General features: G+C 40.7%; 1 protein-coding gene across 1 annotated transcript; it reads left to right on the top strand.

The window, feature by feature from the left end:
• Positions 1-739: 739 nt before the first annotated feature.
• EPS8 (epidermal growth factor receptor pathway substrate 8) lies at positions 740-13,895 on the top strand. Its single transcript, XM_060194431.1, has 4 exons — positions 740-987; positions 7,987-8,167; positions 10,149-10,278; positions 12,603-13,895. The coding sequence occupies exons 1-4, from the start codon at positions 774-776 to the stop codon at positions 12,714-12,716; spliced, it is 639 nt and encodes a 212-aa protein (XP_060050414.1). The 5' UTR covers positions 740-773; the 3' UTR covers positions 12,717-13,895.
• Positions 13,896-14,104: the final 209 nt, after the last annotated feature.

Raw genomic sequence — 14,104 nt, 5'->3', positions numbered from 1 at the left:
TTTCACAGTGTGATTTGATGGATAGTAAAAACACTTGTTGTTCTCGTTTGTGTGAAGGCAAAAATCATGAATCATTTCATGGATTGCAGAGCTGATTCCATGTTTGCTTGCTCAAGCTTTGAAGACAAGAATTTAAACTCTGACATGAAATCTTCATGTGCAAATTCTCTTGCCCTTGTGAAATAGTGTGCAAGAGGGCCTTCTACTCCAGGGAACATTATATATGCATTGAACAGATGACTGGTGTGTGCTGTTGCATTTTGATGCTTGTTATAGTTTGATTTGCTTTAAATACTTTATTACTAATAGATGCTGCTATTAATTTATTTACTTGTTAATGGGAGAAGGGGTGGGGAGAAAGAGAGAAAGAGTGAGAACATTGTTCTGGTATAGGAGATTCCTGGCAGAGAGGAACTTTGAACTCTGGACCTCATGCTAGAGATAGAGACACTTGCAACCTGTTTCACTGCCTATGAAGCTTCTCCCCTGCAGGTGGGGATCAGGGGCTTGAACCCAAATACTTGTGCATTATATTACTTGTGCTCAACCAGGTGTGACACCACCCAGCCCCCTACATTTTAATTTTAAGCAAGTATGTAATATACTTAAAAGATAATCTTCACAATCATTACACAGCATTGGATTGGAGAAATATACAAAGGGTTCAAGTGAGTTTACAAACAAATGGTGTCAAAGTCTCATTTTTTTTTTCTTCCCTAGTATATATTTTTAATGTTTCAAAATATTTACCTTTTTTTTAATAGAAACAAAGGATGGAATATGGCCCCAGACCTGCCGACACTCCTTTGGCTCCGTCACCTCCTCCAACACCAGCTCCTGTTCCTGTCCCCCTTCCTCCTTCTACTCCAGCTCCTGTTCCTGTGTCAAAGGTCCCAGCAAATGTCACCCGTCAGAACAGCAGCTCCAGTGAAAGTGGTGGCAGTATTGTGCGAGATAGCCAGAGACACAAACAACTTCCTGTGGACCGTAAGTCTCTCTATCAAGGGTGACAAAAAACATGCATTTTCCTCTGTGACTTCAAAGCACTGCTGAGACCAGGCAGTGGTGCACCCAGTTGAGCGTACACATTACCATGTGCAAGGACCCAGATTCAACCGCCTGACCCTCAATTGCAGAAGGGGAAAGCTTCATGAGTGGTGAAGTAGGGCTGCAGCCTTTTTTCTCTCTCCCTATTTCCCCCTCTCGTCTCAACTTCTCTGTCCTGTTGAAATGAAAGAGGGAGAAGGAGAGAAAGAAAGAAAAAGGGAGAAAAATGGCTGCCAGAAGCCATGATTTCTTGTGGAGACATCCAGTCCCAGCAATAACTCTTGTGGCAATCAGAAAACAGAAAGAAAAAGAAAAAGAAGCACTGCTGAGTAGAATAATAATTATTATTGTCCTGTAAATTTTCAACAGTCAAGTATAAATAATTATCCTTTACATTTGCATGGAGTATAGATTGCAAAGTGTTTTTTTTTCTTCTTCCAAGAAATTCTGGGAGAAAGCAAGTCCTCTCTGATCTCTGATGTGTGTAAGTCTGCGCAGTATACTGTGGGTTGTTGAATTCAGAGTCTGGAGCAAGACATGCTATGGTCTGTGTGGCAAAACATCACTCACTTGCTCTGGGCCTTCATCAGTTTAATTTGCCTGTCATTTAAAATCAAGGGAGGGATTCTACTTAATAGGGTCAGTATGAGGATTCAGAGGCTGGGCAATGGCACACCTGGTTAAGGACACATATTACCAAGCACAAGGACCTGGTTCGTGAGTGGTGAAGCAGGTCTGCAGGTGTCTATTTTTCTCTCCCCCTCTTTCTCTCCATTTCTCTCAATTTCTGTCCTATCTAATAAAAAAAAAATAGAAAGAAACAGATGAATAGGTATGGGGATTCAGTGAGATGATGACATAAAGAATCATCCTTCTCAGCCAAGAAGGAATCAGTCCTTCTCAGCCAAGGTTGAACTTATGAGGGACATCTGGTACTAACTGGAGATGTAAAATGCTACTGGCATCTATTGAGTGGAAACCAGGAATGTTTAGCAATGTCCTTCAATGAATAAGACAGGCTTCAACAAAATGTCAGTGGTGCTAAGGCCCCACTCAGACAGATGTGGCAAGGGGGACCAACCACAAATCCCCCAGCATATAAGTCCTGTGTTCTGCCATTTGAGCTATTTCCCCAGCCAGGAAATACTTTTGAGATGAGAATGTTTTATAAATGTTCTTTTTTTTTTTTTTTTTGCCCCCAGGGCTATTTTGGGGCTCATTGCCTGCACCACAAATCCACTGCTCCTGAAGGCCATTTCCCCCCCTTTTGTTGCACTTGTTGTTTATCGGTGTTGTTGCTACTATTATTATTATTGTAGGACAGAGAGAAACCGAGAGGGGATTGGAAGACAGAGGGAGAGAAAGACAGACACCTGCAGACCTGCTTCACTGCCTGTGAAGCGACCCCTGCAGGTGGGGATCCGGGGGCTGGAACCGTGATCCTTAGACTTGGTCCCTGTGCTCTGCGCCATGTGCGCTTATCCCACTGTGCTACCTACCGCCCGGCCCCCTATAAATGTTTTTATTGATTTCCTGAAGGCACTTTTTTTTTTTTGCCCCCAGCCATCACTGTTCTTTGTCTGTTCTTACCACAATGTGTAACATTCCCTCCGTAGAGAAGCCAGCACAGTAATTTCTGACACCATGGCACATTTTGTTTTTCCAAGCCCTAGGGTCAGAATGGTGTCTCAACCCCATTTGGAACAGTTTGAGCTGGGATAGTTTGTTCTTTGTCCTAATCTCAGAAACTGAGAATGCTGCAGTGGGAAAGAGGCAAAATTGGAATACTTTGGAGAACTCTCCTGACAGTTTTCCAAGTTTGTTTTTAATAAACAAAAGGGTTACATTCACATATAAAATAGAAACACCCCTTTCCCAGATTGGTGCAATAACTTGTGGTTCTTAATAAATTTTGTGGATGGAGAAAATAGCATAACAGTTATACAAACAAATTCTCATGCCTGAGGCTCCAAGGTCCCAAGTTCAATCCCCAGCACCAACATCAGCCAGAGCTGAGCAGTGTTCTGGAATAAATAATAATAATAACATTAATATAAAATATACATTTCTTTTTAAGATTATCAGATAGTTTGGCATCAGATACATACTTTTCTTCCTATAAAACAAGTATTTTACAGTACAGCTGTTGACACATGGGTAAAATTTCTCCTTCTACATAAGTGTCTATAAAACACACTGATAACTCAACTTAGTTCCTTTTACACCATCATGCACCAAGATCCCAAAGCCACCTTTCCCTAGCCATGTCCCTTTTCTCTTTCCCCAGAGTTCTTTGCTTTGGTGTAGTATACTAAACCAGTCCAAGTTTTACTTTGTGTTTACCTTAAAACAAGTATTTATTTATTTATTTATTGCTTCCAGGGTTATTGCAGGGGCTTAGTGCCAGCACTATGAATCCACTGCTCCTGGTGGCCATTTTTTCCTTTTTTTTTTTTTTAACAAGACAGAGAAATTGAAAGGAGAGGGGGGATAGAGAGGGATGGAGAAAGAGAGATACCTTCAGACCTGCTTCATTGGGGCTTCTCAGTAGTTTTTTAGAACCAAAGAGCCATGTTTGTTTATTGATAGCCAGATTTCTCCCAAAATGCATCTGTTTTGCTAACTGTAATCTCTGTTTACTTGCCTAGAATTCTGATAAAAATATAATGAGAGGAACTGTATAGCAAATTCTCCTCAGAATGTTATCAAATAGCCATGAGCATGGGAAAAGTCATTGTGCCTGTTTTTCTAATGTCACAGAGAACAAGAACCAGGCCGTTTGTAGCTGAGAGCTGCCTGCTCCCACTAGCTGGGGGGAGAGCTAGTCAGATGGACTTCAGGCAGGATCGAAAAGCTTCTCCTCTTCTCACCTCTGAGGAGGCGAATGCTTGAATTGCCTTGCACTTCTTGAAATGTTAGTCCTTTGAAATGTTAGTCCTTTTGTTTGCCTTTAATCATTTGTAATCAGATGTGTTACTTTAGAAAGAAGTCTAAAACTAGTCCAGTTTGTTGTGAGTGCTAGAAAATTGTAAGTGGAAACCAAATGGTCAGGAGCGCATCAGAAGAGGCTTCTGTATCCTCTGGGAGAAGGCCATATGCCCTGGGCTAGAGATGAAGCAGAGTAAATCACTCCATGATAAGAGTGTGGGGATGCTTTTGCTAGTTTCTTTCTTTCAGCTGTACTTTTGATGTTCTGATTTAAGAGTTAACTTTTAGAAACCATGTGATACTTAAATTTACAACCCAGTGTCCCCCTCACCCTCCCCGCCCTCTCAATCTCACTCTCTCCCTCCCTCCTTTTCTCCCAAGTTCTGCATTTGATCTCCTCTCAGGTTTCCTGACTGTTTGAGGCATGAAAAATGATGCTACTAATAACGAAAGAGACTGGGGCCAGCAAAATATCTCACTTGGATAGTGTACTGCTTTGCTGTCTCTGTAGCTCAGGTTTGAGCCTGAACCCCCTCCTCCAAGGAGAACATTGTACTGCTTGTGTGCTCCCCAGCTCTCTCTGTCTCTTTGTCTCTATCTGAAAAAAAAGTAATCTTGAGGTGGTGAAGGCCAGGTGCTAACAAAAAAAATTATAAGTAGCCAGAAGCTACACTGTTTGGTTCTTTCACACTTTCACCTATTTCTCAGTGGAACCAAACACTTTCTGAAACACTTTTCTTTGGAAAAAAAAAAGTAATAGACCCATAGTCAAGGAAAAGCTGTCTTACTGACCAAGTCATTGCTACTTATTTCCCAAGATGATCAGTTGGATTTCTATGTGCTATTTTTATTTAATCCCTCAAGGTCATAGAAGACTGATTTAATGTTTCTCTCTGTGTATAATGTGCATAGTATGTGTACAACTCAAACACATTATTCTTTTTCACACAGGTTCATGTCTTCTTTGTTCCCTAAAGACAGAATAGCATGTGGGTCTTATAAATATCAAATAGCTGTAGGAAATAATTGGCAAATTAGTCAAAGGTAGTTTTGACCTCAACTAGCCATGAATTGAAACTAATAATAAAAAGAAAATTCTAATTATATTATGCTTCTAATGAATAACATCATTTAAAAAATTATTTTTCTATGAGCTTCTAAGACCCTGCCCATGAGCGATATCACCTTTAAGTATCTTTCTCCAGTACTTTTTTTTTTTTTCATCCCTTATTCTCGAGAGAAGGAAAAAAGAAAAGGGTGGGCTAGACAGAAGGAAGAGAAATGACAACAACATGTCATTATCAAAAGAGCTTCTCTGTAGTCACCCATCCAATACTGGAACTTAGCTTGAGGGCCTCAGCCAAGTGATCCATCACCACATGATTTTGACTGATCAGTCCTCTTTTTGCATTCCATTTATATATATATATATATGTATATTATATATGTATATGTATATATATGTGTGTATGTGTGTATACATATATATGTGTATATATATATATATATATATATATATGACAGAAAGAAATTGAGAGAAGAGGGGGAGATAGAAGGGAGGAGGAAGAGAGACCTATCTGCAGACCCATTTCATGCTTGTGAAATGACCCCCCTGTACGTGGGAGCCTGGGGCTTGAACTGGGATTCTTGCACTACGTACTATGTGCCCTTAAGCCCATATGCCACAGCCCGGCCCCCTTGCATTTCATTTTTATATCTACCTATTTTTGGAGTTTGTGTGTGATGTTTTTCAAAATGTTTCAGTGAGCAACTCAACAGAGTACCTCCACTGTGCATTTATTCAGTGTTGATTTGTTGAATCTCTGTTCCAATAAGCAATAAGACAGGGAAAAAGCCCATTTCCTCAGGCATATATTTTGATGAAAGGAAATAAACAATTATGTTGATATAGACTGTTAGAAAGTGAGAACTAGTTGGAAAATAACAAAACCTTGTGCGTAGGAGAAGTAAGCCCCCTAGGGGGAAGGGTTGCAATCTTATATAGTTGGTGGGTAACCTGCAGTTGAGGAAGAGTGAATCCTCTGGTATATGGAAGAAGGCATTTTAAACAGAGGCTCTTCAATTGGAAGAGCACCAAGGAACAGGCATTGAGAGCTAGTCAGGTCCTAGGAAAGAGTAGTGGCCTGACATTAGAGAGAGGTGCAAATGGAGTAGACATTTGTCTCAGGAGCAGTGTGGGTCATATGAGCAGAAGAGTTGCAGTATTTGGTTTCCATCTTAAAATGACCATTGTCAGGGAAGGAATGCCTTCAAGTTCCATCCTAGATGAATCAAAGGAGATGACTTTCTCCTTAATATTTCATAATGTATATAGACCACAACTTCCGTAGCCACTCACTTGTCATTGGACATGGTATAAGTGCTGACACAGAAAAGCAGGACCAAGTACTGTGCCCAGCAGCATTTTAACAGTTTGTTGTTTTGTGTATTCTGGGTTTCCCCACTACATAAGTGTCACTTCCAAATTCCTCCCCCCACACACACATCCAAAATGATCTCTGATCTCTTGATGTCCCTTGTGGGGGTCAAAATTTAGCCCATCTGAGACCCACTAGCATCAGGAACAGTGGCGGGATTGTCAGACAGCATAAAGCACCTAATTGAGGTTCACAACCTGAATGTAACAAGAGATCATTCAGCATGGTCGTGTTGTGTTCAGGATACAGGTGCAGATGCAGAATAAGCAGAAAGTAAGATTGAACAAGGACTGGGTTCTTGCCAGATGAACACAATGATGAGAGAGGAGCAGGGCTAGGGAATGTTTTTAATAATTGATGGTGGAATTTATCCTTGGCTGAGAATGGAAGTTAGGAAGGTTGGTAGGAATACTAAATTTAGGTCTTTCTGGAGTAAACTGGCCTTGGGTTCTAGAGAAAGACAGAGAGCTTTCTAGGTGGGGTACATGTCTTGACATGCACATGACCCAAGTTTGAGCCTAGTGCTCTTCTGTGTTTTTTTATTATTAGTATTAAATGGAGCCTTTTTTATTTTATTTATTTATTACTGGATAGAGACAGAGAAATTGAGGGGAGGAGGAGATAGAGAGGGAGAGAGACAGAGAGACACTTGCAGCCCTGCTTTACCACTTGTGAAGCTTCCCCCTGCAGGTGGGGACCAGGGGCTTGAACCTGGGTCCTTGCACACTGTAGTGTGAGAGCTTAACCTGGTGCACCACTGCCTGACCCTTCTCTTCTGCTTTCTTTTTTAAAATTTTAAATATTTATTTTTCCCTTCTTGTTGCCCTTGTTTTTTTATTATTGTAGTTACTACTGTTGTTGATATTGTCGTTGTTAGATAGGACAAAGAGAAGTGGCGAGAGGAGAGGAAGACGGAGACAGAGAGAGAGAGAGACACCTGCAGACCTGCTTCACCGCCTGTGAAGCGACTCCCCTGCAGGCGGGGAGCCGGGAGCTCTAACCAGGATCCTTCCACTGGTCCTTGCTTAACCCACTGCGCTACCGCCCGACTCCCCTCTTCTGACTTCTTTCTATTTATTTATTTATTTGTTTGTTTGTTTGTTTGTTTATTCCCTTTTGTTGCCCATGTTGTTTTATTGTTGTAGTAGTTGTTGTTGTTGAATAGGAGAGAATTGGAGAGAGGAGGGGAAGACGGGGAGAGAAAGATAGACACCTACAGACCTGCTTCACTGCTTGTGAAGCGACTCCTTCATAGGTGGGGAGCTGGGGGCTCCAACCGGGATCCTTACTCCGGTCCTTGTGAGGTGCGCCATGTGTGTTTAACCCACTGCGCTACTGCCTGACTCCCTCTCCTGCTTTCTATCTCTATCTCCATTTATGTCTTTCTATCTGAATGAAAACATAGATCCCCAGAAAGTAAAATCACACAGACACAAAGCCTCAGATCCACATACAGAGAGAGAGAGTGGGGGGGGGGGGGGGAGAAAGAGAGAGAGGGGGAGAGGGAGAGGGAGAGAAAGAAAGAATGAGAATATGTGAAATGTTTCCAAAATAACTTCTTGTTGCTATCCAGGAAGGAAATCTCAGATGGAGGAAGTGCAGGATGAGCTCATCCACAGACTGACCATCGGGAGAAGTGCTGCTCAGAAAAAGTTCCATGTGCCACGGCAGAATGTGCCAGTCGTCAATATCACTTATGACTCCACACCAGACGACGTGAAGGCGTGGCTGCAGTCCAAGGGCTTCAACCCCGTGTAAGTGCCTGTGGGAATGCTGGACAGTTCTCTGTGTAAAATGGCCACTGTTTCTAACTTGGTCACTAAGACATACATGACTCTTCAGAAATAATGACAGCCTCAATGGCATTTTTCCCTGCTCGGGGAAGGACTTCTCTTGGCTATTTACAGCTAAGGAAGAATTGGAAGAAATGGAAAAACAACTGTCACATGATGGTACCCTACTTTGTAGACAGTGGTGTTTGTTCATCAATTGATTCCTTCAGGACACTGTCAGTAGCTTTGAAACCTGGGAGTTTTCTCTCCATCATCACTTTACGGAGTGTGTGGAGTAAAGCTGTAGCCAGCCTCCCCAGACTGTAGAGAATCTGCAGGAGATAAACTAAATTATAATGATAGGTTATTTTTTTCTCATTTTGCCTAAGAATCTATCATTATAATCTAGTAGAGCTTTTTACAGTAGGAAACCCATAACAAAAGTTCTATTTATGACATTAATTTTTTTATAAATATTTATTCCATTTTGTTGCCCTTGTTGTAGTTATTGGATAGAACAGAGAGAAATGGAGAAAGGAGGGAAGACTCACGGGGAGAGAAAGATAGACAACTGCAGACCTGCTTCACCATTTGTGAAGCGACTCCCTTGCAGGTGGGGGGCTCAAACCAGGATCCTTACACCCAGTCCTTGGGTTTTGCGCCACCTGCACCTTAACATGCTGCATGACATTAAAATTTGTTAATGTTTTTGTGTCTTTAATACAATGAAACTTTCAATATTTATTTATTTATTTATTTATTTATTTATTTTAAATAGTTTTTTTATCATCTTTATTTATTTCTTGGATAGAGACAGCCAGAAATTGAGAGGAAGGGGGAGCTAGACAGAGAGACAGAAAGACACCTACAACACTGCTTCACCACTCGTAAAGCTTTCCCCCTGCAGGTGAGGACTGGGGCCTTGAACCTGGGTCCTTGTGCACTGTAACATGTGTACTCAACCAGGTGCACCACCACCCGGTCCCACAATGAACCTTTTCAATGACACAGTGCAAAAGACATGGCATATTAGAAGTTCACCCAGCATGACTGAAAAGTGAGGTATCCCAGCTAGTCAGTTGCCTGGCTACTAGAAAGTTAAGCTGGGGCCGAGTGGTGGTGACCTTGGTTGAGCACACATGTTAGGACCCAAGTTAGAGCCCCTGGTACCCACCTACAGGGGGAAAGCTTTGTGAGTGGTGAAGCAGGACCTCAGGTCTCTCTCTCCCACTCTTATCTCTGCTTTCCCTTTCAATTTCTGGCTCTCTCTATACAATAAATAAGATGATTTAAAAAAGAGAGAACAAAAGAAAGTTTATCTGTTCTTTGTGCAAACCTGATCTCAAAGAATTGGTTTTAAACCCAGTTGTCCGTTTTTTGATACTTCATAATCAATCTGCTGGGGAAATAGCATAATGGTTATGGGACAAAACTTTAATGCTTGAGGTCTTGAGTTCTCAGGTTCAATCAGTACCACTGTAAGGCAGAGCTGAACAGTGCTCTGCTAAGAAAGAAAAAAATAAAAAAGAAGGAAAGGAGGAAAGGGCCATACTTGATCATCTTGTATAGCCTCAAGTTCATTGTCATGAAACTTCCATGTCTTTGTGATAAGAAATACCATTTTAAAAGTTCTGGTGTGTGGAACACTTGGAAAAGAGAAGATAGGTTCTACCAGGACCAAACTTCTCTTTTGTATTCTCCAAGCAGTATTTAATTTATATTTATAGTATTTCATTTATTTATTTATTTATTTATTTATGAGAAGGATAGGAGGAGAGAGAAAGAACCAGACATCACTCTAATACATGTGCTGCCAAGAATCAAACCCAGGACCTCATGCTTGAGAGTCCAATGCTTTATCCACTGCACCACCTCCCAGACCACACCAGGCAATGTTTTCAATGCTCTGTCTTTTACAGTATTTTTAATGCTCTCTTTTTTCCCCTTTCATTTGCTTTTTCAGGACTGTCAATAGTCTTGGAGTATTAAATGGTGCACAGCTTTTCTCTCTCAATAAAGATGAACTGAGGACAGTCTGCCCTGAAGGAGCCAGAGTCTTTAGCCAAATCACTGTACAGAAAGCTGCATTAGAGGTATAACCCACCAACCTGTGTTTTCTTGTGATAGTCAAGGGTGTGGGTATGTACTCAAACCTCTGGACACAGTGTTTAATGTCCACTTTGGTCAATTCCTTTTCATGTAGACATGAATTGTTCAACTCAGTTTTCATAAATTGCCCCTGGAGACCATCAGTAACCATCGCAGAGAGAGTCATTTGTTAAACAAACAGCCAAGTGACATAAAACATAGAAACATTTTTGGAAATTTAATGATAAGCCCACGTATCTCATTCTATATATTAACTTTAGGGATTCTTATCTTGACATAACAATAGGCATTTACTTTAGTGAATTACTGAAGAGGTCACAACTCTTTGCCTGTTCTAATATTTCAGTTTGAGATTCTAGTAGTGTAGAGTTTAAGGGATCTTAAAATCTCATCTGTCTGTCTAAGCCCTAGTTATATATCTAAATAACTGGAGCAGATGAGGGATTACTGAAAACTGGGAACCCCGAGAAGAAATTTAGTCATAGTTGCTTGTCTGAAAACAGAAAGCCAATGTTTTCTTGATTGGCTATTTTTAAAAAAATTATTATTGGATACAGAGGAATTGAGAGATTGAGATAGAGAGACAGAGAGACACCTGAAGCCTTGCTTCACTTGTGAAGCTTTCCCCTTGCAGGTAGGAACCAGGGGCTTGAACCTGGGTCCTTGTGCACAGTAACATGTGCGCTTAACCAGGCGCATGACCACCTATCCCCAGATTGGCTGTACTTAAGTTACCAATATGCACATACCAATGTGCAAGGATAGTGGTTTCCAGCTATTATATCGCACAACTTTTTAATATCTTTCAAGAAAATTATACTTAGACTCCCATGAAAGACTAGGTTCTGGCATGAAATTTGTACTTCATTATCTCTGTGAGGCATTTTATATAAATCCATTCATTAAGTTACTTAGGTTAAATAGCTTCATGCAGACAACCCTGTAACATCCTTAGTCAGGAGTAAATTACATTGCCCTTGGAAAGTTTTCCTATAACCTTGCCTCACTTTCTGTATATTGAACACTATCTTTTCCTGAGAATATTCTAATCTTATTGAGATTGTATTAAGTTATTTTTTTATATTTATTTATTCATTTCCCCTTTCTTTTTGCCCTTGTTTTTTTGTTGTTGTAGTTATTATTGTTGTTGTTATTGATGTCTTTGTTGTTGGATAGGACAGAGAGAAATGGAGAGAGGAGGAGGAGACAGAGGGGGAGAGAAAGATAGACACTTGCATACCTGCTTCACCACTTGTGAAGCAGCTCCCCTGCAGGTGGGGAGCTGGGGGCTTGAACTGGGATCCTCTCGCCAGTCCTTGTGCTTTGCACCACCTGCACTGAACCTCTGTGCTACTGCCCGACTCCCTAAGTTATTTTTTAAAGGTATATTGGAAAGTTCTGTGTTCCTGAGATTCCTAAATTCTTTCAGTCCAGACCTGCCATTGTCATATGTCCTCACCAGTCAGTCCCTTCCTCCCTCCTGGCCTTTCCTTGTTCTGCATGTGAACTGAGACAGAGACTGACCACCCATCATCTCTCATCACTTCCCCATCGTCCCTTCTGTTGTGTTTAGTTCACCTTTACTCAGTTGTGTTGGCCAGAGACTTCCATTGCTGAGTGCAGATTGTAGGTAGGACTTGGAAAGAGAAAATTCATGTGACATCAGATGTTCAACTCCTTGTGGAGGGAAACAGTGTATGCAGGATCTAGTCTGGGAGCCCAGCTTAGAAGCCCTTAACTGCAGATGGTTATTTTTCTTGGTCTAACTGGTATTCACTGATAATATACTATTTTATTAAGCTTATTATAGTCACATTTTCCTACATCCTGGGAATCTGGAATATTGCACAGGCATTACTGTGCAAAGGAAAGGCACAGTGACTGAATTACCTTGAGAAACCTTATAAATGAAAAAGTTATCAATGGGGACCAGGCAGTGGTGTATCCGGTTAAGCACACACATTACAGTGCACAAGGACCCAGTCCCCACCTTCAAGGGGATAGCTTCATGAGGGGTGATGCAAAGCTGCAGGTGTCTGTCTGTCTCTCCCCCCCCCCACAACTGCCCCTCCCCTCTCAATTCCTCTCTGCCTCTCCAATAATAAATAAATAAACACTTTAAAAAGTTTTTAATGTTACTAATGTATTGTGCTAGTAAAGTCCAATTTCTCACATATATGAAGGGTAGCCTCTGATTTTCCCCCAAGAGATATTAGGAGGGGGAAAAACAAACAAAAAAGCCACATGACTACTTTTGGTCTACACAAGACATTAACCCCCCCCCCCCCGCACCCTGTTTATTTTTCAGGATAATAGTGGCAGCTCTGAACTGCAAGAAATCATGCGAAGACGGCAGGAAAAAATCAGCGCTGCTGCCAGCGACTCAGGAGTGGAGTCTTTTGATGAGGGAAGCAGTCACTAATCTGTCTGTGTTTGGACTCCATTACTCTTGGCATTATTCCAAACATGCTTTGTTTTAAGAAGCTATGAAGGGAATGTCAGACTTGTGTTTCTTGAGATACTTAATTTAACGCCATAAAGAGACAGTGCAAACATAAGTAAGCAGGGATTTGTTTCTGGACCTACTCTCTATACAAGCTGAGAAATTTTCAAATGGCAATTTTTGACCTTGGGCAATATTTTTATCTCCTTCTCCAAGACAAGATCTCCTCTACTGAATTAACTATTTTAATCGCCATCATCACAGTGCACACGTAGGCATTTGTTTGATAGTGGTGGATTTATGTATTGCACCTAAAGATATTGCCCATGATTGAAAATCTAGACAATTTCAGTTTTGTCTGTGACGGTGTGGTCTGTCATTCCAAATGAGGCTTACTTAAGGATAGTCACTGCTTGCTTAGGTCTCTCCTCTGATACTCTCAATGATAGAATATTTAGATTTATGTAGAGTTCTTAATGCCAACCTTTTTTTTTTCTTTTAGAAATTAAATACCTAATGAACTGTAAAATATCACAGAGCCTTGGACTTGTGGATATATACTTAAGACACATTCCCAGACATTGTCTTTGTCATGGCTATGTTGGTCACATACCATTCCTTATATAGCTTGTATTTTGATTTAGTTTATATTCTACTTAGTATCTTATACCATGTTCTTATATATGAGAGAGCACAAGAGGTCATGATACATTCAAAATCTGTCACAGGGAATAGCCTGCATTTGGGTGTGTGTGTATGTGTGTGTGCATGCATGTGTATCACAGTATTTTGCTTAATAGAAGCCTTGGTTCTGAATATTGGCATAAGTAGTTAAAAGGAAATTGAGGCCATTTTATGTGTTTATTTGTGTCAACTTTTTCTGGTACTAAGAAAGAAGCTATACACATTAATCCTGGAAAGACTCTAGATAGAAATAAGGAAAGGTGGTTAACCTTCAACGAATGTTATTTTTGGAAAAACAATTTTTGTCTTTAAATGTGATATTATTTCACATATATAAAACAGATGTTATATCAGAATGGTGTATATTTTAACATAAATCCATTTAGAGAGATCATCTAGATTCATCAACTTTCATAGTGCCTTTTTCACGAGTCAGCTGGAAAGTCTGCAATAAACAGTATTTACTGTATGTTACTAAGTGGCTGCTGTCTCATTGGAAAAAGGAAACTTGGTCATGTGGACAGAGGAAGGGTTTGTGTGCAAAATGGGGAATCCAAAACTCTGCGCTCTCTCTTTTAAACTGATTTCTGGCCATGACACCATATTTATAGGGAGTGTACATATCTGGTGACTCAGAGGACTCAAACAAACTCCTTGTATGTATTTGGTCTTAGTCCACAGCT

The sequence above is a fragment of the Erinaceus europaeus genome, chromosome 7, assembly GCF_950295315.1.
Source record: "Erinaceus europaeus chromosome 7, mEriEur2.1, whole genome shotgun sequence".
Lineage (NCBI taxonomy): Eukaryota > Metazoa > Chordata > Mammalia > Eulipotyphla > Erinaceidae > Erinaceus > Erinaceus europaeus.
This window is presented reverse-complemented; position numbering and strand designations above follow the sequence as displayed.